Source organism: Chaetodon auriga, chromosome 9 (assembly GCF_051107435.1).
Source record: "Chaetodon auriga isolate fChaAug3 chromosome 9, fChaAug3.hap1, whole genome shotgun sequence".
NCBI classification, from domain to species: domain Eukaryota; kingdom Metazoa; phylum Chordata; class Actinopteri; order Chaetodontiformes; family Chaetodontidae; genus Chaetodon; species Chaetodon auriga.
Window position 1 is genome coordinate 11,237,605 of NC_135082.1, and position 27,560 is coordinate 11,265,164.

The following is a 27,560-nucleotide window of genomic DNA, read 5'->3' on the forward strand; positions in this document are numbered from 1 at the left end:
ATCCTGCAATAAAAATGGACAAAATATGAATAAGCAGGGTGGGAAGCTAATAGACATTTAGAATAGATTTATTAAGCCAGTCAGATACAAAAAGTCTCACATGTGCTTTTGCCTACTGCAAAAAAGAAAAAAAAAAGGCTACAAACCAAGAAAATACAACTGCCAGTAAATATAGCGTACCTTTCAAAGTGCAATTCCACCAATTCACTTCTCACCCAACAGGATTTTGTTCCCGTTGTTTGATAAAATGGAGCCTTTTCAAATTCATCTGCACACATTTTGAAGCCCTTCATCTGACGACCTGATATACGCTCTGCTGCACTAAGGAAATCTGAATGGGTTTTAGGTTAAAACAGCGGCTTGATTTTTGAGACCGGATCCGCCTTTAAAATGGTAATGCACATGATCTGGAGGTGTGGATCCTGTGTCTGTTCCCAGGGCTCTTGACTGTGTGTTACAGCAGTTCACAGGTCAGTCGGCACGGCGTGGATTGGTTGCTGAAGTAGGACAGAGAGCAAAGCCAGACGTCCTGGCAGAGATTTTCCTCTGAAAAGTGGCTGTGACACTGGATCAGAGCCTAAACACACTGATAAAAATCTTCCTCTTTCTGTTGCTTTAGCAGAACGTGAATGTTTCAGTACTTGGTGTTAACAGCTGCACTGATTACAACTCAGGAGGTTCACATGAAATAACAGGATGAAGAGGAAGACTGTCATCACTTTTGCCTGAAGGCTTAGTTGTTGTAACTTGTAGACGGTGTATGTTGGAGCTAAACTGGGGGCAAAAGTACAGGATGCAGTAAGATGAGTATGAATATCGGAATGAGTGGTCAAATCAATTGTGGTCAAGTAGAAGTGTTGTGTTTAATGAGATTAGGTCCATCGTCATGGGGAAAAAAAGGTTGTGTATGTACTGTGCATTGTGTATGATACAAACATACAATGTCAATAGCTACAATATATTGGGATTACACTAACAACATAGAAAGAACAGCATTACTAAAGACAATGATTTACACTTAGTCAATGCAACTATCAAAACAGCAGGTTATAAATAAATTATCAATAATCACAATCATGTTTTTGGTATGATACCATCAAAATTCATTTCCCAAAATTTTTGTATTTCAACAACCACTTTTGAACAGTTACACATATGGGACAGGTCTATAACATCGATGGTACTGAAGAAATCTTCATAAATCAGTTAACATTCACATTGTAAATTCTATGATTCAATGTACGTATATTATCATTCATTGTTGGAATGAGTATATGTAGTCTTAGTCTTATTGGGGAATGGCTTCCTGTAACCCTACAAGTAACAAAGTGTCACGTTGTTACATATTTGCAGGGAGACAATCACGTGGGTATATTTTCCAGAAAAAAAAAATAAGAATGTTAATTATTCCAACCTAATTAACAAATGACTTCAGTTCCTGATAAAAAAATCTAAATAATATTTCATGTATATATTCAGAATAGCGAAGTGTTTCACAAATAGCCTTATAAAACGCAAGTATAAACAACATTACAATAGGATATCTACAGTTCAGTAGGAAAATTATAGATCAAATCACACCTTGTCAACTCAAAAACAAACTGATTTCATGCTACTACCCAGACTCCGTTAGGTGGGTACGGTGATGCTTTAGTGCTTTCCAGGGTCAATGTTCTGTCGCTCCCTTTTCCCAAACCCTGCTCCTGCTGCGGCGGCTGCTGCGGATTGATCTACAGGCACACAAAGGACCACGACCGCATTATCTTCACAGCCACAAACTTTGCTGCAGCACATTATTCATTCAAACTGAACACAGCAAACATTCGGCCATTGTGTGGGATCGGCGATGTTCCTCATGAAAGGGTGATGTTGGCAATGTTCTGTATTTTTCCGGTAAACAAATCTCATGAAAAGACCAAAACCGACTATGAATTGATCCTACTAAAAAATGTATGTGTAGCCAGAGCCCGATGTATCTTATTCCTCTGTGTCAAAAAGCCATTGTTGTTTAGGAACTATTAAAGTCACATAATGGAGCCACACCATACTGGGTGACGCTCCTTCTTAACCATGAACATTCATTCATCTTCGATACCCGCCTATCCCTTTCGGGGTTGCGGGGGGCTGGAGCCTATCCCAGCTGTCAGCGGGCGAGAGGGGGGGGTACACCCTGAACCGGTCGCCAGTCGATTGCAGGGCAACATATACACACAGACAACCATTCACACTCACACTCACACCTAAGGACAATTTCTAGTCACCAATTAACCTAATGAGCATGTTTTTGACACCCGGAGAGAACCCACGCGTGCACGGGAAGAACATGCAAACTTCACACAGAAAGGCCCCCGCCTGACCCGGGGATCGAACCGGCGACCTTCTTGCTGTGAGGCACGCGCAGTGAAAAAGTGTTGAGACACAGTGTTGCTCTTTTGATAATATTTTGTTGACAATAAGGAAAAATACAGATCCTAATCCTTTATTCAATGAAACAAGTATACAAAAATGTGATTCATAACAAACCAGAAGAATAAAATACTGTACCATACCTGCATTCTCTGGTGGTGGTCTTGAACTCTCTCCTACTGCTCTGGCCCCTCTGGGCTGCGGGAATGACGACTGCCAAGGAAAACCCTGACCAAAGAGATGGCACCATCTTAGTTCAAATCACTGAATATAGTCACTCATCACAGCCAGCAGCCCACAAGTCTTTGCCTGAACCTAACAATCATTACTGAATGTAAGCGGGGATAGGTTGCGCTACATTTAGACCTAATGAAATCAGCTTTTTCCTCCCAGAAGAGAAGGAGAGTAGAGATAAGAGAAAGGAGAGCCTTGTTTCCTCACTGACCCAGAGCCACTCCAGAGACAGAGACAGGGGGGCCTTAGAGGACCCTTACCGGGGTAACAGGCTGGAAGTCTCGTACAGGGGGTGGTGCTGCGGCGGCTGCGGCTGTGGCGCCTGCTGCATTGGGCATCCGGGGAGGGAAGTGTATGGGCCAGCCCTCAAGGCCCTGCGGTCCCACCTGCACAAAGGGACCACAGTAGGGAGGGCTCAGCGGGCCGTTCACTGAGCCTGACGTGGGGTCTGAGGTACGTCTTTCCTGCTGCTGCCCCTACGAGGGATCACAAGTACACACGTGATCCCCAATCAGTGCACGGCTGCTACTCTCAGCGAGCGCAGCGGCCCTGTCATGGCATGGGCCGCTGCTGACCTTCAACCCCCTGCAGCTGCCTCCCACTGAGGAGTGTAAATGGTTCATCTGTTGATCCCGAATTCACTGACAAAACAACCTAGCTGGAGTGAGGCTCTGGTCCTGGAGTATTGATTTGTCCAGTGTGAACTCATTACAGTAAACATCTACATGCGGCTGCACTCAGTCACCAGGGGGCGCTAGTCTGCAAGGTTTACCACAACTCCTATCCTATTACATGATGCATCCCAAAGGCTTGAAGAGCAATTTTTAGCACATGTCTTGGCCCTAATCAAATGTACATGGCGAAATTGACCAAACATGTCACCTATCCAGACTGACGGCACTGTTTCATTTCAAATTTCAATACGTCTGCAACATTACGGGGCTCAGACCTCGGCTGCAGCCAGTACCTGTTTGTGATGCTGCATCTGCAGTCTTTCCAGCTTACATCTCTCTGTACGCTCCCTCTGACACTCATTCTGTGCCTGATGAAGCTGAACCACAAACACATACACACACACACACATTAGAGAGCAGTTCAGTTATGGCTGTTATTCAATAAAACTGAAACTTTCCTAATCATGCTTCTTATAGACTGGAAAACACAGATCTTACCTGATTTGTCAAATTAGTAATCTGACCCTGGAGTCTCTCAACTTGCCGCCTCAAGTCCTCTTTTTCCTCATTCATTCGCTCCCTGTCACTCCTCTCTTTCCTGAAGTCTTCTTCAAAGATCTTCACCTGAAGTGCAACACAGTTGAGGAAAAGCATGTATAACTGCAGCAGAACTGTGCGTATGAGTGTGTGTGTTTATGTTTTGCTGCGTGTCTGACCTGTTCCTTCAATACAGCGATTTGAGTGAGCAGTTCCTGCTTCTTCAGGTTATTGGCTGCATCGGCAAAGTTACCCTGGCCAGGTGGTGGTTGTTGGGAGGATGACGGGGAATGCAGGTTTAAGGCTTCCTCCAAAGCCTGAAGTAAGACACAGTCTAAGTATCACATAGAGGGCAATGTTTCTACTCTTCCTCTCCTCCTTTCTGCGTCTGTTCCACACTCACCCTGTTGAGGCGTTGGATCTCCTTCTCCTGGTACTCCCTCTGTTTGCTGAGGGGCAGCAGCTGATCTTGCAGGTAGCGAATCTTCTGCTTTAACTCAGTGGTCTCAGAGTTGAGGCACTCCTTCTCCCCCTGAAACATACACACCCAAAACACTGAAAACACCATTCTTAATGTATCCTGAAACATGTTTTTTTGTTTTGTTTTGTTTTGCTTTGTTCTGGTTTTGTTAGACAGATGTCACCCGAGCTTGCTGTCTCTGTATTCTCACCTGTACATTTTCAATCTTGGACTTGGCCAGCAGCAGCTTCTTGTCGTAGTCGCGCTGCCTCTGCTCTCGCTCTGCCTCCAGCTCAAGCACAGTTTTCTGGGACTCAGCCAGCCGTTGTCTGAGGTCTGTGATCTGAGGAACAATGTGAACCATTTAGCTGAGTCCACTAATAACAGCTGTGAGGTGCAATTCTCATAAACAAACCAAAATAAAAAAAATCTGGTGATAACATCTCTGGTAAAGATGAACATCAGCTGCTGCATGTGTTGGGGTGCAGCCTTAGAGACGTGGTAGAAATTTGTGTAATCAAATTAGAAACAGAGCCACAGCATCAAGGACACATTTGCAAACACACGTAGATCTGTTTTTGTGTAAAATATGAACGAACCTAGTGACGCAAATGGATATATCTAGGGTTCTGCGGTTTAAACCCAAGGTTGCATGGCGTCCCTGTCTCAACAAAGTGTGAATCTAGGTTTGTTCATGACTGTGAGTGTACTGAAGCGTAGGTGTGTGTGTATGAGTGTGCAAGTGTGTACATATGTGTGTTTCTGCTGCCCTCTGACTGCACCACAGCAGGAAGTCAGCGGGTACCAGAGAGGTGAGGGGAATTCTTTGTGAGGTGTGACAAGCCTTGTGGTAAGTGTGCGCTCAGATAGCGAGCTATTGCAAGATTGCACCTTTTCCACTGGACAAGCATATCGAAAAACACACGCACACACACACACACACACGAACAGCTGCTTCACTGCCAACTGATGCATACGAACATATGCATAACAAGTCCTGCGTTCCTTAAAGATATTTCCAAATTACAAAATCCTTGCTACCTGTTTGTGTGTGTATTGGCATAATGCAACATAATGCTACTTATCACTGTTTAGCAAACTTGAAACTATTGAAACTACATTCAAATATCATTTTCAAAATGTATTCCTCCTGGTAACAGTAACAGCAGTAATTAGTGACACAAATGAGGCTGAATTGAGAACAGTGGAGGACACAGCTGAATAGAGTCCATTTTGAACCGAGGTTAACACATGAAGAACTGTCTGTTCTAAGCACATGCATTATTTATAACGAAGGAGGAGTTTTGTGGAAATTGCAGCATAAATAAGACCTTTTGTACTGTACATGTAGACGCTTTCCTGTACAATCTATAAGTGCTTTGCTATGAAATCTAAAAGAACCTCCGTGTGTGGAAGAAGTCTGAACACAGACCCAGGCCAAAGTGAAAATAAAACAAATAAAAAGGAGACATGAATATAACTACTTTAAACTGACGTGATCTCATCAAGCTAAACAGATGTGTTCAACCTTTTAAGAGCGAGCTCTGAAATGGCAAAAAAGAAAACATTTTTCAAAGGAATTCGGAGAGAATTGGGTATTGGTTCTCCTACATAAGTCGAGGACGCGGCGATGTCTTCCCACACCCTCCGTAACAGCTGTAAAGTCATTACTGTACCTTCTGTTCAAACTGTGACTTCATGGAGTTCCACTGAATGTCCCACTGCTTGTTCACCTCCAGTACCTGTAAGCAGTGCCAGAAAGTGAAACAAATGACACTGAACATATAGGAAACAAAATACACAGAGACTTTCCCCTATGGCAAAAGAGGATGAGCAGTAAGAGCAAAAAAGACTCACATCCTTTCTCTGCTTCTCCAAAAGCTTGATCTTCTTTTCATACACCTCTACATCACACAGTTTAGTTGGGGTTTTCTCTGAAGCTTTTCCACTCTGGGGGCATACAAAACACTCCTAAATCCACTACATTCCTCCATCACTCGAACCCCACATCGTGAGGGTGTAGCAGCTTTTAAGTGACAAATTCATTGAGAAAACGCTTTTATTCAATGTAAATCTGAGAGGAAAAATAAAGTTTCACATAAAAATACACTGAGTATGTAAATGAGCATGAAGCAAAGTGTGTCTGCACGGAAAGAAAAAAGAATTTGCTGTGTCATTTCATTGTGACTACCTTCTGCGGTGTGGTGGCCTCCATCTTCGGCCTAACAGCGGCTGATTCCTCCTTCACGGGCTCCTCTTTGGCCTCTGCCGCTTCGGTGTCAGATGGCGCTGCCGGTGATCCCGTTGCTGCTGCTCCTCCCGTGACCAGCTCCTTAAGTTTCTGATTCTCCTGCCTGAAAATCAGCAACAAAATGAAAATGATAGCGATTGTGAGCAAGGTCCGTTCCCGGAGTTTGTTGAAGTTTTGGTACAGCTTCAGGATGTCCTTTGGGAAGGCCCTACAACACCCTCTGGTTGCAGTGACGCCAACAGAAAGCAGTGGAGTAATCCCCCCCATCAAAAACGAAAGTATCTGTGAGCATCCATGGCAAAGTAAAAGCTGCATGGGGTCATCAAAACAGTAATGGGAGACTGACTCACTCTACATTCAAAGGTCATGAGAAAAAAAATTGTCCCACAGTTTTAAACAAAGTCCAGAAGAATAAGAATGAGACATACGAGTGTTTAGGAATATAATATAATGTTTCTCCTACAGCAAAGCAACACAAAGCCCGGTCAAAATAAAAAAATTACCTCAGCTGTTCCAAGTCTCGATTCCTGATGTGATGATCCTCTTCCATTTTCTTTCGAAGCTCATTGTTCTCCTGCCTGAGCTGCTCACAGAGAGTCTGGAAAAGACAATTATCACAACATTTTGCATCATTCTGTGTAATGACAGTAACCTTTTTTTTTTTTGTACATCTGTATGCCCACACAGAGCCAGGAGCAACTGCCTTTAACAAAAAAGGCAGGTGGTGAAAATTATTTTAGAGCACCGTACATGTTTATGAGTACATTCGTGTGGAAATACTTCCCACCTCTATGGCACAAAATGACTGTTGATGATTGATGTTTTTCTGACAAATGCTCCTATATTTCACATTTTCAGTCCATAAACTAACAACCGTGACTTTTCGAAGTTTATCTCAGCAGGTTTTGAAAAGAAAAAATATAAGAAAGCGCCATAAAAACTGAAAATATGAAGAATGAAAGTCACTGCAAATACTGCTTTACTTACATGGATTAAAAAAGAGGCTGTAATGTATTTCAGAAGTACCAGTGGTTCCACCTAAAGACAGACATCCTCCTCTATGTAAAATTTATTGCAACGTACTGTGTAACATTACTTAGAAATGTGCTGACAATGAAGCAATAAAGTAATTACAGTTAAAATTACAATGTGCTGAAAAAAAGGAAAGCTGGTGCTGTGTGCCTGCAGCAGTAGTTGTTGTTGCCCAGCTCATATGGACAACTGTGTAGGACACCAAAACTACTGTTGCTGTGGTGAGACGACATTTGTCAGAAAGGATAGAACTTCTTACACATAGCATTACAAGTTCTGGACTCATTTTACTATAATTAATATCATCCTTTAAATTATCTGTAGCATTTGATGTGAGAAATGCATTCATGACATTAAAAAATCAAATGAAATGAGTCAAGATAAATCATTCTCTGAACACATTTGTTTCCACTGCAAAGTGCTGATTAAATTAAACTCTTAGGTGCCTGTAAAGCCACCTTGAAGAAACAGCTTAAACCTAGTGGAGCTTTAACATTTTTATTTATTTTTTTTAACTTTTGTCATTCAGTTGTGTCACATACCTGTAGGAGGGAGGTCCTCTGTTCATTCTTTTGGACCTTGGAGGAAAGATGGTGAAACTCCACAGCCATTCGGCCGAGGTGAGCTAACAGCTGGTTCGGGTTGGACTCCTCAGCGAATATGCTGAAGGAGCTCTCCAACCTCTTCAGCTGGCTCGCAAGCTCGATGTTCTCCTGAGGCAGGAGGGGGATTACTCCCGTCACAGATCCCGCCTGAAGATACCCACACAGGTGAAGAGTCAGTCAGTCCTTCCTCTCAAGCTGACTCAGCATGCAATCTAACAATTACAGATGTATGTCAACCAGCACAAGACTGAAAGTTCAACATGCTGGAAGAGTCATCGTGCTGCTATTTCTGTGAAAAGCAGCAGCTGACTTATCTGAGGAGTCGAGCCAGTTTGTCCTGTTGGATTTAAATATAGGTCACACAGACTACAATAGCTGTGTTAATACTTTTACCCAAAACTATTCTGATCAGATGCGGAAATTGTGCCAACACAGGCAATAGAATTTTACAATATGTTACTGGCTAGTCAATACCATTAGTTTTGACATGTGTGACTGAAATATTCCGGCACAGTGTCCTATTATCACATCCCCAAGGATGTAGCGTGCGAATGAATCAGCTGTGTATTTCTAGCCAGTAATAATCCTGGACTTTCCCCTCACTGACTCACGCTGGAGCTACCAGTATTGAGTTTGGTGATGAGTCACCTCACCAAGGATATGTTCCTAATATTGAGGAAATAGCTGTAAAGCGGAAAGGTTAAATTGAGCCTAAATTAATTATACAAAATAATTACTTTTGGGAGTTAGCATCAGACATTAAAGATTCTTTGAAATGACAAAATTTTGAGAGCCTGTGTCATTTTCCTTGGAAAATTATTCATCTTTGTGTCACAAAAAGTGTTGTACGTACAGTCAAGGCATCTGTAGTCTTCCCATCCATATTCACGACCTGAAACTCTGATGAGGTCTCCTGTAAAGACCAAAAAGAAAGTAGCAGCATAGTGCATGCAGTGTCCATACTGCAACTGCGTCAATAAACTCCATGAATAAAGTAAATATCCTCCTGTTGAGAGCTGCCAAATGTCATAGTCCAGGCCCTCATGATGTCCAGAGCTAATGTTATTTTCAAGTTGTTTCTGCCAGGACAGATTACTTACATTAGGCTTCTCAGGCTGTAGGGTCTTCCCTACACAGCTTGTTTGCTCCTCCTTCTGCTCTGCAGTGGGGTGTAAACAGGGTTTACCTGAAATAAGCCATACCAATATTAATGTTACTAAAAGTTTCAGTAAAGTGGAATAACATGCCAGATAGTAACCATAACGTCCAGAGTAATAATCAACAAATAAAAATATGTCTACAAAGTTAAATTCATGATCAAGTCTGTGAGACCTACTTTGTGTCTCTGTCTGAATGGGCCCTCCCATACACAGACTGGCTGCGAAGCTGGAGGACTTGAGGGCCTCGTTGTCTCTCACAAGTTCCTCCACTCGCTGCCGAAGCCTCGATGCCTCCGACTGAGACTCTTCCAGCAAATCACCTGCATGTTTCAGAGAGATCTTGTCTCTGTCTCACACTGCTAAGGCTACATCTAACATCATGAGCAGTCAAACAGAATGTGATAGAAGCTCAGTGAGATATTTTGTGCAAGCAGCACTCGTTTGGTGAGTCACAAAAGGACCAATCAGGCCACTTACATCACTTGCGTGCAAGCTTCTCATCAAACTACCAATGAAGATGATCTGGTTTTACTACATTCCACCTCATTTGCTGCACGACTGTTTCCCTCCTGCATTTCTAAACGTGGACTGAATTTTTCTTTAGAAATTTTTGCAAACTACAATAAAGAAATTAATGTTACTCAGGTGTTCTGACTCACAACAGAGGCGTAATGCCAAAGAGCAGCTGGCATTAGCCCTCCATCCACCGCCTGGAGGTAACCACTCATTCTTTAGGACCTACCTAAACTCTTAAGTCCTTTCATCCGCTCCCTCAGTATGCTGTTTTCCTCCAGTAGCTGTCGATAGCTGCTTCCCCCTCCGGCCTCCTCCCTGGCCTTGACCTCACTCCCACCTGGATCATAGATGCGGTACGGGCCTTTCCCTTCCATCACCGTTGCTCACTTACTAGACATGGTCTTCTGTACTGTGGAAGGAAGACACAAACTGTTATTTTCAACTCATCTATAAACACATAAAGTACCGGAAACTACTCAGTGGAGTAACTGACCTTTAGAGACAACAAAAAGTGCTGATAGTAAAGCCTTTAATCATAGAGCACTGAGAACTTGTGCTTATAATGGTCCTCCACCCTTTGCAACAAGAGAAGCAACTAGAGAAACAACTACAGCAATTTTAGCATTGTAAAATAATCACATTGAATCCTAAATCAAAAGTACATTGTTCATAGATTTGAAAAAATAAGGAAGAGTATAAGAACAAGGAGCAAGAGATGTTCACACCCGAGCATTCATGCAGAGGAAGGCAACAGATGAAACGGTGGCTGGATAAATAACTTAAACATTATCAAGAAATCTCTTTGAACCACAACTTACATTATAGCAAAATTACAACCACTCAAAAATAAAAAGGTTTTTCTGGTATTTCTTGATTACTGGTGAAATAAATACCACCCACTCAGACATGCTACTGTGGGTTACCCAACTAGAAAAGCCTTGTCGATTCCTCTCTCCATGTATGATTTAAAACAGGACGAGTGTAAACTATCGGTGAAGCCCTGTGAAGAAAATAAAGATCCACGGACAGCTCTGAAAGGACGAAAGCAGCAACAGTTCCACCATAATGCCACCATGCCAGAGTGAAACATATGGCAAGAATGTGCTAACATTTGTGATGGCTAAATATGACAACTACAAGGTTCATATCCGAGGGTAAAAAGGACAAAAGCAGAGGAAAAAAATACTAAATGTGACGTGAATCCTGCTACCATACATTTACCCAATAGACGAGAGTCAAATACAGTACAATCTAGCTAATGATAGCTACCTTGATTGGCTGAAGAAGGCTAATATTAGTTTTCGCTGTTGTCATGCAAATTGCTAGCAACATCCTCGTTAGCTGTCGGCTAGCTAACACTAGATGACAGTGCGGGACAGGAAGCCGCTAGCTCCTCTTTTTTAGCCACTACAGATACTTTCATCGATGCAGTAAGCCAGTCGGAAAGCGGAGTTAAACGGCAAATCAAAGAACAAAGAGGTGTCTTTTGTCTGGATACCTTTCAGCTCGCAGTGGCCTCTCGTCTCTCTGCCTAGACATCTATTGCGGAAGTGGTCTACTGGTCTGTGCTGTAACCTGGGAAATTCCACCTCGCAACGTTTGAGGTAAACAGCGATGATTGACAGGCCGGCGGACCAATCAGGCCAGTGCGCTCTGTGAACGGGCACCAACAGGAGCCACTGACCGTAATGTAAACACTGGTGCTAAATGCTTTGCGTATGATTTATTATTATTCGTGGGAGAGATTTTACCGAAAAGATCAGCCTCTTCACATGATTCACGTTTAAATTTTTATTTGAATATCCATATTCAGCAAAAAATGGCTTATATGACACTGGGGTGAGTAAAACGGATTATCAAAAGCAGCCTGACTTTCTCTTGAACCGTAGGCCTAATTATTTTAATTTAAAAACTTCTTGATCTCCTTTTCTACCTGTTGAAACCCACCCCTCATGTTGAAACCCGACCATTTTCACTGAATGACTTTTTCTTCATTGATAATTTTAGAGAAGGGGTAAATGGGGGTTTCTGTGATTGCATCACACATTTCCTCAGAACTAGGAGGGCAAGAAGACCTAGATCAAGTTACACTGAGCTTTTTAAGTCCACTCTATTAGTTAAAAATAAATATTTTATCTGAGAGCTAATATATAATATCAAGTTCATGTTGTGATTAAGACTGCGGCAAATGATTGTTTTTATTTCTGATTCATCTGACGACTTTTTAATTGATTAGTTAATTTTTCGGTCTATAGAGTATACACACACAGAATAGTTCAAAAAAGCTAAAGTCCAACAAGTATTCTACGATACACATCAATAATCTACACTTAATATTCTTATTTGTGATTCCTTGAGATTTTTTCTTTAAAAATGACTTAGATGATGAACCAGTTCAACTAACTGATTAAACAACTAATCATTTCAGCTCTGATTAATATCACCTGGAATTTGGGCTATTTTAACAACATGTTAGAAATGTTATGTTTGTGACAGAGTCAGAGGTGTTTGTTGAGGAGCACTCTGCCACATTCACTAATATTAATGTTTGAAAACATTGTCAGAACTTCATTGCAGGCCGTCTGACCAAACATGAATAATTTAGAGCAATAGTGACATCTTGTGGGAATTAAAATCAGGTAATCTGTGGTCATATTTTTTCCTCCGGGAGTTACAACAACCATTCCTTGGTTAACTGGCGGCACAAAGTACTTCTGATGCAGTCTAACTTCAACTGCATACAATAAGGCTGTACCGCACGCAGGTGCTCGGTCATCCCAACAGAGTATTACATGTTTCTAAGGCTCTGTAATGGCTAAAAATTAATAAAACCACCAAAGGTCTCATATGAGTCACAAGTAAAAACACACATCTGTTTATCCCCAAAGATGATTGAGACAAAGAAACTGAAAAATGATTTCAGATTTCAAAGCATCATCCTTGGAGGTCATAACATTAAGCTTGCTGTGTTAAAACAGGAAATACCCAGTTTGCAAATGATTTTACGCTATACATGACGTGATTTATGAGAAAGATAAATTAATCAGTCACACCTTTGTTCTTCTATATTTAAAACACCCTAATTACTTCCTGTAATGTATAAAAAGTGCACACTGATGGTGGTGGTGGTGGTCGTGGTGGTTCACCAGTAATACTGAGGTAGTACTATATTAAAACTACTGCAACAGAGAAAAGAGGTTAGTTATAGCTATCTGAAAACTGTGATCTTCCTTAAATAGTACCCTCCACAGTTAAAAAGTTACAGTAAAACAGAATTTCACAACATACTACTACCACAGTTCATTTAAAACCACGTACAACAGCAAAACGACAGACAATAACATTTTAAACCATGTAGTATGTGGACCAGCAGGGCCTCGTTGGCCAGAAGACTCCGGGAGAATATGTGAACGTGTTCCCCAAAGAATCCTCAGCTGCCTACAGGAAACACCAAACATGCAGTTCACACACAGATGTTTTTCCCTCAGCCCTGTGCCTGCCACCAAACACTTTGTCCTTGATTATAGGTGCACAATGTTTCCATCTCAAGCTGCAGTGATGTGCTGAAATAATAAACAGGCTGCTGACTCTGAGCCTGCCAACACAAAAACAAAAGCCTGAGGATACAGGAAATGTCACCCATCATTTAGTCCTCCTGGGTAACAAATTGTTTGTTTTCTCCGTCCACCCACTATTTTGAATTATTCTAAAACATTTTGCTCATTGCACAAAGACAGAGGAGTGAACGGGGTAATTATCAAATTGAAGCTCACAATGTCACAAGCACAGCGTATGCATTCTGTACCCTCATCCTGCTGAGACACAAGGACGGTCCAGTCTCCAATCTCCTTCAAGCAGAAATCAGCAGCTGATAGTCATTAGCTCCGTGCTGCTTAATACAAAATGTCCTTTTGTTAACTGACTAGTGACTCCAGCTGTCTTCTTGGGGCCTTAAACCAGGGGCATCCTCGTCATCGCTATGCAAAAAACTTGGCTGAGATGTGCCCTGCCAGATATGCTTCAGTGTTAACTTTAAACAGGCTCTTCGTATCACTTTTTATTGAAAATCACAAATATAGACTTTAACTATGACCGAGAAACCAGTGTGACAGGTTACCAAATCCATTTCTCTCAGGCTTATGTATCACTAGTCATAGTGAGAATGAATAAATCCTTTTTTCAAACTCCATTTTCTGTTGTGTTGTCACCACTTTTGTCTCCATAGTCTTGTTATTTTGTCCTTAACATGGAGTTAGCAGGTTGTACTGATTACAAAATCACAACAAAATTAAGAACTGGTTTAAAATAAACATAACATATTCAAATGCTGTTCAACATTTACCAGTATTTGCTTAAGATTAAAAAGCATTTTCCTGCTAAGACAGAAACCATACTATACAATTACAGAGCCTGTGGCATCTTTTCTGACATATAAGGCAGAAATCTTGTCATTATGTTACATTCTGGCTTTGTAACGCTCCAAACAGAGGACAACAACACTCATTTCAGTGATAACATAAAATGAGTCGACCCTGAACAAAAAAAAGAGGAATGCTAACAAATCTAAACATAAATCTAATATATTCTGTTACTACACCTCAAATGTTAAAACAAATAAACAACAACTCACCCACACATTCAGCTTGTGTCGGAGAGGCACTTTTTAAGGAAACTGGTGAATAGGGGGGAAGCATTTTCACTGTGAGACTTGGGGAATTCCCATAACCCAGTAAAATGGCCTGACACTGTACGCTCAGCCTAAACAGAACCTAGTGTGTGTCCAACTGTGCGGCCTGCCTTTACAGAACATCACAACACATGAAAGAAACACTGAATGCATTTAACTAATCTTTGTATAGAAGCAGCATGTACACAGCCCTGCACACAAATGACTGCACCAAAACCAAAATATGACACATGACGCTGTAAGAGCCTCATTCAAGACCAATGACCTCTAATGTACACTGACTTGTATACACAGCCCTGTACATATAGCACAATATGTTTCTTGTTTGCATGATGCCACCATAATCCTAGAGATTGCAGATAAAAAAAAGTCAAAGGCTAAAGCAACACCCATAACTCTTTGAGGATGTGACAGCTTTGAAATATGTAAACTACAATCTACTTAATTTATGCTGTACAAGATGTTCTGAACAACACCGCAGTTCAAACTTCCCCAACAGTCAAAAGGGAAATTCAAGAACAGTGTATATTTTGACATTGGCTGCATATTAACAATGTTCTATTGAAGTAATCTCTTAATCTCTCATAATTATCATCAAATGGAGCAATTTCAGGTTGGGTGTGCCATTAAAACCGGAGTGTGACTGACTGCTGTCGACTCTATTTGTTGCCTAGGATTTTGGCGTACTGCAGGGGATTTCCTCGCCACATGCGTCTTTTTTCATCTTTCCTCTTTTAACACAAAGATGGCCTGACAACAGCTGCACTCAAACATACGCAATGAACTGAGACACCGACAAGAACAGAGGCAGCTGTCTTGTACATTTGTCCAACACGTGAAATGAAGTTTAAAGTGACATGTTAATAGTTTAAGAGTCAATGACAAGTTTTATTTTTTTCAAATATTTAAATGTGTAGGGGTAAAAATAACTGTTGAGACAAGGTAAGTAGTCAGCTAGCTGAGGAAGTCACATAATACCTCTACAATGTGTTTGAATGTTAAGAAGCAGAGTGGTCGAAAGGGTTAACAAGAGCCTAATTTGCTTAGATTTATTCCTAACATGAGCTGCTAGCTGTTACCCATTAGTTAAAATACTAATTTTTTTAGTTATTCTGTTAATATCAATGTTTATTTACATATAGTTCACGTTTGTGAACAACAATAATGTATGTGTATTGTTGAATTTGTTCACCAGAGCAGGCATCGACTTGGAGCGGGAGTTTCCTGGTGTTAAATATTGTAGTTCCCATTCTGCTGGGCCCGGTGGTACTGCCAGTATCAACACAGTTAATCATTGAACTGCCCTGCCCAATACAAACCAGGGCAGCCCACCCACAACACATACTGTAACAGAAAATGTGAGCTAGCATCATTTCAATTTAACATAATCTGCATTTATACATATAAGTGTAGAAAAAATGGGTCTCAACAGTGTAAGAAGAAAGAGAGACTTTTTTGTCTTTAATCATTTTATTCAGGTATTTATGACACCTTAAAATCACAGTCATCGATGGACAGCTTGCGATCTGAAGGCACTATTCCTCTTGTTAATCCGATCTGCATTACATGTGAGGCACCTTTCCACACTAACGTGAACATCTACGTGTCACACATGACTCTGTAAAAAAAAAAAAAAAGAAAAAAAAAAGAGAGACAGACAGGACGGTCGGACATGAGAGCGTGAGAACTGGCTTGGAGGGCTAGGAAGTCATAGGTCACTTGATTTGGCTGAGCAGTGGCAGCAGTTTTGGGTACAGTGACAACAGATACTGAAGTTAACCACCACAGTTTCACTCTGTGATCAGGCTTGTGACATGGTTTCCCACTGAAGGCTGTGACACATTTAATCTTCCCCTCCGCAGAGCATCAGCAGGGTTTTACGGTAGTCTCCTGAGGTATCGCCCTGTACAATGATGGGAAACACACACAGAAGGAGCTTGGATTAATGGAAAATACTGTTTCCTCATGTTTATGTCTGCTGACATTTGGTCATCGCGCAGCTGAAGCCGGAAAGTGGGGTTTACTTCTCCCTCTTCTCCCTCACACAACAGCAAAACTGTGTTTATCTTTCACTAATGCTGAATGAATGAGTGTCACGGGGACAAAAGTCGCAAAATTAACTTAAGTCAAGAAGAGAGTCAAAAGTGGAATTACCCTAAATATCAGCTGACACTCATGCAGATTTCTATCTTTATAATCGTCATCATAATTATACAAGACTACAAATTTTTAAAGGGATAGTTCCTCATTTTGGGAACTACGCTCATTTGCTTTTTCGCCAAGCGGTAAATGAGAAGATTGACACCGCTCTCACGGCTGTACAGTAAATATGAAACTACACACAGCAGCTGGTAAGACTGGAGACACTACGAAACAGCTAGCCTGACTCTTAACAACCCCTCAGAAAACTTAACAAAGTCAAAACAAAAACAAAAGGTGCGGGCAGGTAGATTTGCTGCAGGGGCATGGGATTTGTATGGATTTTCTCATCTCACACTCAGCAAGAAAGAGGATTTCCCAAAATTTAAAATGCTCTGCATCGTCGGTGACATTAGCTTTTCTGTAAGTCGGCTAAACTTGCTTATTAAAGAATGTAGCATTTAATGAATTGCTTGAATCAAAATCTCTTTTGCAATTGAAATTGATGACGAAAACATATGTTCCTTTTACTGAATGCACACTTCAGAATAAACAACTTATAGCAATCCTTCCTGTTGCATAATCTGATAATATTTGTGGAGAAGCCAATCCAGGGCAGTCTACTCATTCGTCTGTATTGGTGTCATGGTGATTTCATCTGTAAGTTATTATAGAACTGCTTCTGGGAGACTTCCTGTCTCTGCGGCTGTCAGCCAATCACACAGCGGATATAGAGAGGAAGTTGAGCATGCAAGGGAAATTCCTAAACAGCTGTGCAGTACCCACAGACCCATAGTCCACCACAGGAAGCTATAGATTACCATACCCCACCACCCCACCACAGCAGCAGAAGAAGGATGTGCAACACGCACGCAGAGCAGGACAAAGGCGACGAGACAAAAACTCCACAAAGACACACAGATGAGATGAGAACACCACACACCAACCAGGAGTGTTAGTAGACAAAGACTGCGACTTACGATCATGGTTTCTACCTGGATGAATTCATGGAGGGAGTCATCATGTGTTTCCTTGAACTCTTTACGAATGTTGAAAAGGTCGATCTCGCAACGGGACACCATGATGCGGATCAGCGCTCTGTCGTCTGTACCGAGGCCCTGCAGAGGGGATCAATAGACACTTTGTGTATTCTGATTCAGTTACAGTAGCTGCTGGCTGGTACTGTCTGAGAGCACTCAGCTGCAGACACCTGGAAATAAAATATATGCACCAACAAATTTGACCTTATCACTTGCTTTATGTGGGATCCAAGGTCAGAGTGGTCTGCTGCAGGCCTGCAGCTTGAATTATACAACAGCACACAAATATTTAAAGCACAATGAATAAATACCTTCATGGCTTTGTATAAGCGGTCTGCAAAATAAGACGGCTGGTTCTTTACACTGCGAACTGCAAAGCAAAGAGAGATCAAGAAAGGGCTGAGGAGGAGCCACAGAATGGATGCTGTCAGCTGTGTGCACTGTGACACACTCCAAAGTGCAATATTATAATTCCTGAGGTCAAAGAGTCATTACCTATAGCATAAAAGGCGTTTTTCACATCTCCTGACATCTCCTTCTTGATAATCTGTTCAATGTCCTTATTGGTGCATCTGACAAACTCCTGGAATACTGTGAACAACGAGAAGTATGATGAGCTTTCCCGAGCTGGATCCTTTTCATTTTGCTTTGAAATGTACCAAACATGCATTTACTTTTGTGACTGGCTAATCACTGTGATCTATCTGTCTTGACCTTTACCTCTCCTAAGATGGGGGAAACTTCTGGTGCACAGAATACTCATGAACTTCATCTCCATGTCATCAGAGTCTGCATTGCATGCATCTGCAAGTTCCTGAGAAGTTCAGGAGGAACAAAAATTTCAACACATTCCTCCATTTCATATTCTAACACAGTGAAATGTCACGGGATACATTAAGTCATACACTAAGTCACCTGAGCATCTGCATTAGCTCTTTCCACATCTACAGGGCCCTCCTCTCTTGCACCCTGAACAGAGTAAAGATGGTTAAATATAAATTCTCAATGATGAAATATCAGTGGCTCACCAAGAGCGTTTTTTTTTCTTTAATATGTTAAGTAAGACATTGCAAAAGAAAACCGTGCAAGTGATTAAATGGACGTCTTTAGTTCTCTGCTACAGTCAGCAGACAGACTGCAACCAGTGAGTGGGCGTGGAAATCAAACACAGTCTAAGTTCTCATGATGATGAACATTACCTGCACGAGAGAAACAAGGATGCGGCAGAAGTGGCCTGATGTGTCTGACTGAATAGCTTCCTCCAGAGTCTTCTTATAGGCTGTGGGTACGTGATATATTGCATGTTAAAGGAAAAGGAAAGTGTCTTACAGCCTTTTTTTCCCCCAGTATCAAACTCACCATTCTTATAGGCAGCGTTCATGGCTTGTATTTCCTCATTGCTCCTGGTGACCAGGATCTCGATCAGAGCATGTTCATCTGTCCCAGCACCCTGTTAAGATGAAGGGTTTTAAGCACAAAAAAGGCAGAGGAGCAAAAAACACAAACCAGGTGAACGAGATCCACGTAGTTAAGAAGAGTATGTGTGAACTGTGCCGCCTCATATGTTTTGAAAAAATACGTTTAGCTATGTAAATCAGCAAAGTCAACGATGAACAACTGTACCTCCATCGCCTTCCTCATCATTTTGGCATCAAACTCTGCAGGAGTCAACATGAGCCCAATAATCAGCCTCTCTAAGTTCTTTGACAGTTCAGACTTCAGGTCCTTCATCAGATCCTGAGGGCAGATTGAACACATTGAGTCGTTACACACTTGCTGAGCAATTAACCAATGAGATGTTGAGTTTAACATATAAGATATATCCAGCATATGTCCTTATTTATTTCTTTTTTTCTCACCCTTCCCAGGAGGGATTTGAAGGTCTGCCTGATCTCTTGCCTCTGAGCGTTGCTCCTCTGTGCAACGATGTCAATGATTGCATCTTCATCTGTTCCTGTAGACAGCAACAGGCAGTAGCATTTGTAGAACTTGTTTTGTAAAATTATGGCCGTGCAAATGTACTTTAGCTTTCAGGGTTGCGTACCGAATCCCTTCATAGCTTTCCTCAGTGCTTGTGCATCGGCAGCAGGGTCAAAGTTGGGTGCAGGGCGGACTGTTGGCCTTAGCTAAGGGAGTGGAATGACACATTTAGAAGTGTGAGACTCAATAATTAACACAGAAAACCACACATAATGTGAAGCGGAAAAGTAGGACAGTTTCACTTGATTAAATACATATTAGATCAAATGCAGTATTATATAATACACCAGCTGTGTAAATTTAAAGCACCAGACATGCAGAAATCTACAATGTATGCAAAAGAGTTGGTAGATTACTCTGCGGATAACACAATTCTGAAAAAAGCATGCTAAGATTTCTGATAATAATCTCCTGACATTTGAGAGGGAGTGTGCCCTCTTGAGGTTAGAGGCCATGACACCACCAACAATGAAAAGGTGGGTAGGCTGAAAAACATCTCAGTTTTATAGACAGTTAGTGAGTCGAGCTATTGTTGACCAAAATGCTGAGACCCTTCTGACATTCACTGCTTGGACAAGCAAAGGAGAGCGCATTACAACAAGAACTATTTGTATCTGAATGAACAGCATTCTGATCATATCGGCAGTTACACAAAGACTTCTCTGTGCAGACAATGCAATGTTAACAGCGCAAGTTCATGGCACTGCAAGAAGGAGGCCCTTGCAGGGTCAGCAGGTAATTAGGATGCATGCGACTGCCAAGCCAAACATGCGGACACATCTAAAGTGGGAGCAGATGGGGCCCAAACCTGGATTTTGGTCATGGCACTTAATTCCCACATCTTGTAGGCTATCTGAGCAGCTTCAGGGAAGAACTCTCCAGCTAAGCTGTAATGATCAGTTTGACACAAAACAACACACTCAGCAAAGCCGAAACCTCAAGCAGTACAGAGTGGGTACTCTTCTGGGAACATGGATCAATGATTACATGGACTAAACACTGCTGCTTTACTTTCAGACAGTCTTGTGATATTAATTTAAGTAGTTTTCACATGTCTCTTCACTACAGCAATGACAACATGCTTCTTCCATTAAGTCAAAACGCATTTCTCAGAGTTATAGTCCCCTCAGAAAACAGTAAGTCCTGAAAAGAGGTGCTCTATCACCCCCAACTGGTTGCTGCTGTTGCTTGCAGCCATATTTTAACTTACTCATCATCTCCTCCACACAGATTAAGCAGAGTCCTCTTGTAATCCCCTGATGTGTCATCCTGACAGGTTTAAACACACATAGAATCAGGTTATAGGTGCACAATCTTCAAATGCTATTTAGCACATTTTTTAAGTGTTTAACCAACCTTAATCATGTTATAAAGTGACTTCTCATATCTTAAACGGAAACACTCTCGAATGTCCAACATGTCTATTTCAGAGCGAGAAATCATGATCCTGATCAGGGTGTTGTCAGCTGTACCGAGACCCTGGAAATGACAGAGAGGACAAGCATTTAGGGACAGGATACGGGATAAGAAGAAAAATGTGTCATAATGGCTGTGTTGTTCAGCTATTTTACTTAGAGCAAACTTACCTTCATTGACTTGTAAAGCCGCTTGGCAAAGAACATGGGAACACTCCTTATACACTGGACTGTGTGAAAAAAACAGGGAGAGAGCTCTGTGTTAGATTAACATGCCCCATGTCATCATAATGCGGTACTTTCAATGAATTTCTTACCAACAGCCAGCATCAGCCTCTCAAAGTCCCCAGACAGCTCATTCTTTATGCTGTCCTCTATGGACAGCTCTGTCATCTTCTCGTACGCATCGAAAACTGAAGACAGCAGAAGACAACGTTCAGTAATGTCTCTCATCTCAAGCTTACTGAGCTATGTTAATGTGTATCTCAACATTCTATTGATGATTGGTGAGCAGGAAATGTAAGTTCAGTTGTGTTAAAGTTACAACTTCTTCACTCCTTGGCATGAAATCAAATCGCATTTGAACCTATTACATATGACATATTTTAACCCTGTCAGTTCTGAGCAGCAGGCTTCAGACAGTTTTCTTGGCATTTGACAGAGAAGGGAAGGTCGTACAAGAGTGTATACAACTCATCGTTCTACAATTACAACTCCGACAACAACTTTCAATGTGTGACTGACTCCTGAGAAAGTCGAGGCCACAGTGGGAATGCCTGGATGCCTCACTGTTGTGACAATTTCCCAGAGAGCTGGTCTCACCCATGTGGAGGTGGGTCACACTACGGCTTCCCAGGATCATGATGAATGTGGCCTCGTCTGTCCCCCACTGCTCCTCTCCAGCTGCGTACAGCTCCTACACAGGGGTAAGAAACCAGGGGAATAGATCATGGAGAAAATCAAATGACAAAATGACAAAATCTACCCCAATTAGTAACTTAATCATAAATTGCAAATTAATATTGTATTCGGGGTTTTCATGTCATTGTCACTGTACGCATGCTAGCATGCTGTTGTTAGCATTTAGCTCAAAGCACCCCGATGTCTAAGTCCCACCACTAGCATGGCTGTAGACTCTTCGTCTTGTTGGTATATGTTTTGACTGTTTCAACAATGTCTTGAATAGTATCAGCACAACACTTTGGTACAAAGTGACAATATATTGAGATGAGGCCATTCAACTGTCACCTCCATGTTACTGTTACAGAAACTCATCCACGCAGAGTGAAACAAAAAGTTACACTTTTAAAGATTCAATTACTTTTTAAGGCCATATAAAGTCAATAAGCCCAAACATGTTGCCCTTCTCTACTCATCATAACATGTTCAAATTCTCACTTGTGCATCCTGCTCCACCAGGTCTGCGTTCACCACTCCTGACTCATCTCTGGTCCCCTGGAACCGTCAAAGCAAAACAACATGCTGCTGATCAGTCACTGGTTAAAGCTACTGTGACTACGACAGTCACTGTATGCTCGACTGGACACTTCACTGGTGATAATATCAACTCCTCTGTGAACTGACCTGAAGTAAAGCAACCAGCATCTTCTTAAAGTGACCTGAAGTGTCCGCAGTTATATCGTCCTCTATGTCACTGCCATAGGCTGCAGACACAGACGTCAATGCAAAAAAGCTAAGATGTACTTACAACGCAATGTACTATTTAAAATAAATGACATCTTATTCTTACCATCCTTGTATGCTGCAACCATCTCATGTATCTGCTTGTTGTTTCTGGATGCCATGACTTCAATAAGGCATCTCTCATTTGTCCCAGCTCCCTTGAAACAGAGTAGCGGGTTTAATATGTAATAAGTAGTTTCAGCTTCATTAGATGTGACAGATTCTGATAAAAGCCTTACTATGAGGTACATGTCTTACTTTGACTGCATCATGGATTTCTTTGGCATCATGGTAGGCTGGGGTTCTCATCAGACTGACGATGAGACGTTCAAATTTTCCCGTCAGCTCATACTTCAGATCATCAATCAGGTCCTGTTGAAAGAACAAAAAGCATAATAGATTTATAACTGCTGCTGTGTAAATGTGTTGAAAGCTACCGTTTGGCATGATATTTAAACCGTTTCTGAAAAATAAGAGATGAGATGAAATGTATTATTTTACCTTTCCAAAGCTGCTTTTGTATGCTGCAATGATTTCCTGCCTCTGCGCATTGCTTCTTGAGGTGACCAGGTCCAATATAGCCTCTTTATCACTTCCTAAGGAACACAAAGATTTTTCAACATCCTTCATGTCAGTGGAGCAAACTTATCACTGACTGCATCCCTGTCACAAATGCCGTGTGAAATTCTTTGCGCCCTGTGGCCAAAGGTCGTGGAGCTGTGATGCACTCACCGATGCCTTTCATCGCATTGTAAAGAGTCTCGGCATCGGCGCTGGGATCAAAGTCTGGAGCACCTGTAATTGTGCCTCTGAACACCTGTAAGAAAGATCATCAGGACGAATTTCAGAGGTGAGACTTTTTTTTATTGTGAATATATTATTTTCATTTTGTGCCACACGAGCAGCGTGGCTCTAGAGGTGTCAGTGTTTCCATAACTGATCCATAACAGATAACTGATGAAATTAAATTTGATGCATTCAAACACCCACAGTCCCCAGAGGATAAAGCCTTCGGACTTTGATGATTATGTGACGTTTCCTCAAGCACCAGCATGAGTGTGACATTTTTGGTTTTTTAGCAAAATGTCTCGATGACTATTGGATGGATTGCCATGAAATTTGGTACCTTGAGGACAGATTTCAGCGACCATGTCGATTCTGTAACTTTTCATCTCGTGCGATTAGGTCAAAATTTTAATTTCTCCAATGCTGGCTTCTGAACAAAAAATAGTAGTAATCCCATAACCCTCATCCGTACTTTGTGTTTAGTACTAGCTAGCAAATGTTAGCACGCTAAACTACGTTTGTGAACATTATTCCTGCCAAACATCAGCACATTAGCATTGCTGGTGTGAACACATTAGCATGATGACGATAGCGTTTAACTCGACTCGTCATCTGCTTAAGTGCAGCCTCACAGAAGCAACAGCATGGCTTGTTCTATTACAGACCAGCTGTTTTTCAACGTTTTCTCCTTCAACATTTGCTATGACTCTGTAGATGCTGCTTGCCTTAAACCAGACAGCTTATAAAGCTGAGAAAGAGGTTGGATGTGAACCTTCCCAACTAAGTATCAGGAGGTTAGGGCCCACGGTACAATCTGCTTTTTCAAGGTCACAAGTTTGTACTGCATTTCCCATTTTTCTAACAGTGTACTTTGATGACCCACACTTCCTTGCAGGGTGTGAGGAGTGGACTGTGTACAAGTGGCAATGACGGGACTCTGGGATAGGAGGTGAAGCCAAGTCTGCCATTTCAGCAGCTGACAGCGTGCACCTGTCTCACCCCCAGCAGTTCAGAGGAAAACCTGCCATGTGTGTGTGCGTGTGTGCATGAGTGTGTGTGAGATGAGTGCATGCATGTAGGGGTTAGGATAGTGGGTGTGTTTGGGCAGTAGGGGGTCAGGTTGCGCACAAAGTATCTCCCTTTGCAGGGTCTGTCTTTCCACTGCTCATACACAAACAAACTCCTTTGGGAACGCAGAGAAAAAACAAAGCTCTGCATTAGAACAATGTTGTAAAAAAAAAAAAAAAAAAAAAAAAAAGCTACCGCTGACCCCTCCATAATCTTTTGGCCCTCTGATGCTGCTGGTGGTGATGGTGATGTTAGATGCTCATTCATTGTGGGAAATAAGAAAACTTGGCCTACACAACGAAAGCTCAAACTGCAGCTGCTGCTGTAGAGATTATTGCTGCATTGAGGCAAGCAGCCAAATGTGCTCTCCACCCTGCTGAGGGCCCACTGCACATGCTCTGATCCTCTGCTTCACTACAACGACCATCACTTTTCATGACAGCTGGAGAGGTTCACCCCCACAGCAACAGGGCCACAAATACAAGCCCCTAGCAACAGGCCTTCAACTAAACTAAGCTCATTTCTTATCATGGGCCTTATATGGAAAAAGAACTAATGTGGATTTGCTGATAAAAGCTAAGTTTCTTCCCCTTCATTCCTCCCTGGGTGACACTTATTTCTTCTGTTTCTTCTGAGGATAATTAAGAGCAAGAGTGTATTTCACTTCAAATTAAACCAGAATGATGGGGAACTGACTGACAGCACGGACAATAAAGTAAAAACGTCTGCCACGAGCCTTAAATAATTCTACGAAGCCACTGCCTTTAGAAAGAAACTGTCAGGTGTGTCTATCAGATGTGCAGCTGCCACAGGTAGCAATGACACCCTACACTGCTGCCTTTATGATGGGGAGAAGTCACATGGTGGCAGATGGCAGAAAAATGGCCTCACTCTGTCCACACCTCATTCAGTGATACACAAAGCCATCCATGTTCCATAGACAATGTGGTATATACAGTATATTAATCTGCATCATACTGCAAGATGAGAAAGGCCCTGTCTACTTACCATTTCTATATTTGGTCTTCTGTGTCAACACTGTGCAGGAATCAATAGTTTGAGGCCTAGAGGAGAGAGAGAAATGATGATAGGGCTGAACAGAAAGCCCCACTGTCCTCGTGAAGGTGTCATTTCACTCCAGAGTGCAGGAAAGGGACAGTACATGATGATGATCCCATCTGGGTAAATCTATTGAGGTGGACTGTTCAGTGTACTGTTTTTAAAATGGATCACCACATATAGTAATGCTGAGTGAGAGCAGCACAAGAGCAGCGCAAGATACAGAACAAGGAGTTTCTATTCGACTTGACTTCTCATTCACCTAAGATGGCATGTCAGTGGGTGGAATTTGCATTAAGCCAATTGGCAGGAAAATTATTTCATCACATTTTCCAAGCAGCCATACTCTAACCTATAATGCAGCCATTCAGACAAGTCAAGCATACGAAGACTCAGGTACTATAGAGAAACTAGTCATGCTAACTTTCCCTGGCTTTATTTCTGAAGGCAGAAATAGTGCAAAACTCAGAATATATTTCCACAGATAAGATCAAATTAAAAGGAGAAATGTAGACCCACACAAATTCAGCTTTTAAACAGAGGAAAGGAAAGAAAACTCCCATTAAGGTTTTAAATGCGGTACTGTTTGTTTAAGACAGAAGCTCTCCCGAAATAGCATGCATATGTTTCACTTCATGTCAGAATCAGTGTCTGGTGGGACTTGGCCTCTGTATATACAGAGCCGCACCCTTCTCTGTACCCCGAACTGGAACTTAGAATAAACTTCAGATCTATAGATTTTCTTTCTCTGTATCAAAACGTTGTAGTTGTGAACTGTGTCGTTTTCATATGCACTCATGCTCTGCACTGAAGAGTCATGCAGTGGTCTCTCTCCAGCAAATCTCTGGTACATATTAGTGACGCATCAGCAAACTTCTCCAGTGTATTTCTACCGCATGGGACAAGTGAAGACGCAGCTTATTCGGCTGAAGATGTGTGCAAAGGACACATACTGGCTTACCTTCTCGGTGCAGGAAGTATCGGTGTCCGGTGAGGATGGTCCTGCTGTCTCAGCTCTGTCCCTGCTCACCCAGCCGGTCCGTCTCCTCCGGTCAGACTCGGCCGTCCCGTTACGTGTCCTCTGTGACGCAACGACTGCGGCGCTCTGTCGCGCAACCTCTCCCGAGCGTGTGTGTGTGTGTGTGTGTGTGTGTGTGTGTGTGCGAGCCTGAATGTCTTTCAGTATGCTTCGTGTGTGACCGGGTATTACGCAGTCCTTACTGATATCGAACTCACGGATCACGCGTAATTTTACGCAGAACTTCACGCACAGCTTCCGTTCTTGCATTTAGGGGGTCCACCGTTTTCACTTTAATCTCGATTGGATTTGTGAAGTTGGTCACATGACCGAGAGTTCAAATGGGGGGGCTGGCAGGGGGCTTGCGTGCTCTATTTCTGTCCCGTCAGGTGTCTGTTCCAATAAGAGGGGGATAGAGACATACCAGCATAGTTAGGGGGTCAGGGGAGAGAGGGGGGGCCTTGTCAGCATTGTGGACTTATGGAAAAATCTTAAAATATGAAACAAGCCAAACAGAGGCTGAACACATAAACTCTAAGTGGTGCTGTGGTAAGAGGCACAAGCACTGATAAAACTTCATGAATGACATCAGAAATTATTTTCAGCTCGGATTCAGTTGTAGGCCACCGTCTTTAGCTGCAGACGTTCATTCTTGGTGTGGTGTATTGTAGTTTAGACGAAGAGAGAGGTGATTTCCAGGAAGCAGAGGCTACGTACCCAGTGCACACACAGCAGAAGCATGACTCAGTGTGTTTCAGTGTCATTGGCCTGGTTTTGGTCTACGGTTACTATCACTCTGTGCCTGACACT

The 27,560-nt window shown here is 42.1% G+C and overlaps 2 protein-coding genes across 8 annotated transcripts; both read right to left on the bottom strand.

Annotated features, from left to right (window-relative positions):
- Positions 1-52: 52 nt before the first annotated feature.
- On the bottom strand, positions 53-14,566 carry tnip1 (TNFAIP3 interacting protein 1). 5 transcript variants are annotated; one of them, XM_076739109.1, is made up of 18 exons: positions 14,506-14,566; positions 10,102-10,284; positions 9,536-9,679; positions 9,300-9,385; positions 9,053-9,112; positions 8,137-8,346; positions 7,066-7,160; positions 6,503-6,665; positions 6,169-6,261; positions 5,988-6,053; positions 4,523-4,654; positions 4,255-4,383; positions 4,031-4,168; positions 3,813-3,938; positions 3,608-3,691; positions 2,901-3,116; positions 2,550-2,634; positions 53-1,730 (listed from the first exon to the last, which is right to left on the bottom strand). In XM_076739109.1, exons 2-18 carry the CDS (start codon positions 10,247-10,249, stop codon positions 1,651-1,653), a joined length of 2,055 nt encoding a protein of 684 aa, XP_076595224.1. In that variant the 5' UTR covers positions 10,250-10,284; positions 14,506-14,566; the 3' UTR covers positions 53-1,650. The 5 variants fall into 5 exon arrangements, with proteins under 5 accessions (XP_076595224.1, XP_076595226.1, XP_076595223.1 ...); XM_076739111.1 differs by lacking the exon at positions 14,506-14,566 and adding an exon at positions 11,374-11,479 and having other exon boundaries at positions 2,901-3,026; XM_076739108.1 differs by lacking the exon at positions 14,506-14,566 and adding an exon at positions 11,374-11,479.
- A 1,459-nt stretch (positions 14,567-16,025) lies between these two features.
- On the bottom strand, positions 16,026-26,829 carry anxa6 (annexin A6). Of its 3 annotated transcripts, none has more exons than XM_076739018.1 (25): positions 26,694-26,829; positions 25,682-25,737; positions 23,552-23,636; positions 23,321-23,415; positions 23,078-23,191; positions 22,887-22,977; positions 22,721-22,800; positions 22,535-22,591; positions 21,959-22,052; positions 21,454-21,549; positions 21,308-21,366; positions 21,078-21,200; positions 20,932-20,990; positions 20,530-20,608; positions 19,786-19,867; positions 19,601-19,695; positions 19,365-19,478; positions 19,101-19,191; positions 18,941-19,020; positions 18,657-18,710; positions 18,462-18,555; positions 18,237-18,332; positions 18,053-18,111; positions 17,697-17,819; positions 16,026-16,465 (listed from the first exon to the last, which is right to left on the bottom strand). In XM_076739018.1, the coding sequence occupies exons 2-25, from the start codon at positions 25,682-25,684 to the stop codon at positions 16,406-16,408; spliced, it is 1,983 nt and encodes a 660-aa protein (XP_076595133.1). In that variant the 5' UTR covers positions 25,685-25,737; positions 26,694-26,829; the 3' UTR covers positions 16,026-16,405. The 3 variants fall into 3 exon arrangements, 2 of the variants coding, with proteins under 2 accessions (XP_076595133.1, XP_076595132.1); XM_076739017.1 differs by having other exon boundaries at positions 17,682-17,819; XR_013077566.1 differs by lacking the exon at positions 20,530-20,608.
- Positions 26,830-27,560: the final 731 nt, after the last annotated feature.

Bases quoted from the DNA above. Each gene is read 5' to 3' on its own strand.
- tnip1 (XM_076739109.1), bottom strand. From the start codon at position 10,249: ATGGAAGGGAAAGGCCCGTACCGCATCTATGATCCAGGTGGGAGTGAG. The intron at 3,692-3,812 runs GTAAGATCTGTG...TTTGTGGTTCAG, and splicing joins TTACTAATTTGACAAATCAG to CTTCATCAGGCACAGAATGA. The intron at 2,635-2,900 runs GTAAGGGTCCTC...CTCTTTGGTCAG, and splicing joins ACTTCCAGCCTGTTACCCCG to GGTTTTCCTTGGCAGTCGTC.
- anxa6 (XM_076739017.1), bottom strand. The intron at 21,550-21,958 runs GTGAGACCAGCT...TGCTGTCTTCAG, and splicing joins TGTGACCCACCTCCACATGG to TTTTCGATGCGTACGAGAAG. The intron at 21,201-21,307 runs GTAAGTTTGCTC...TGTCATTTCCAG, and splicing joins GGCTTTACAAGTCAATGAAG to GGTCTCGGTACAGCTGACAA.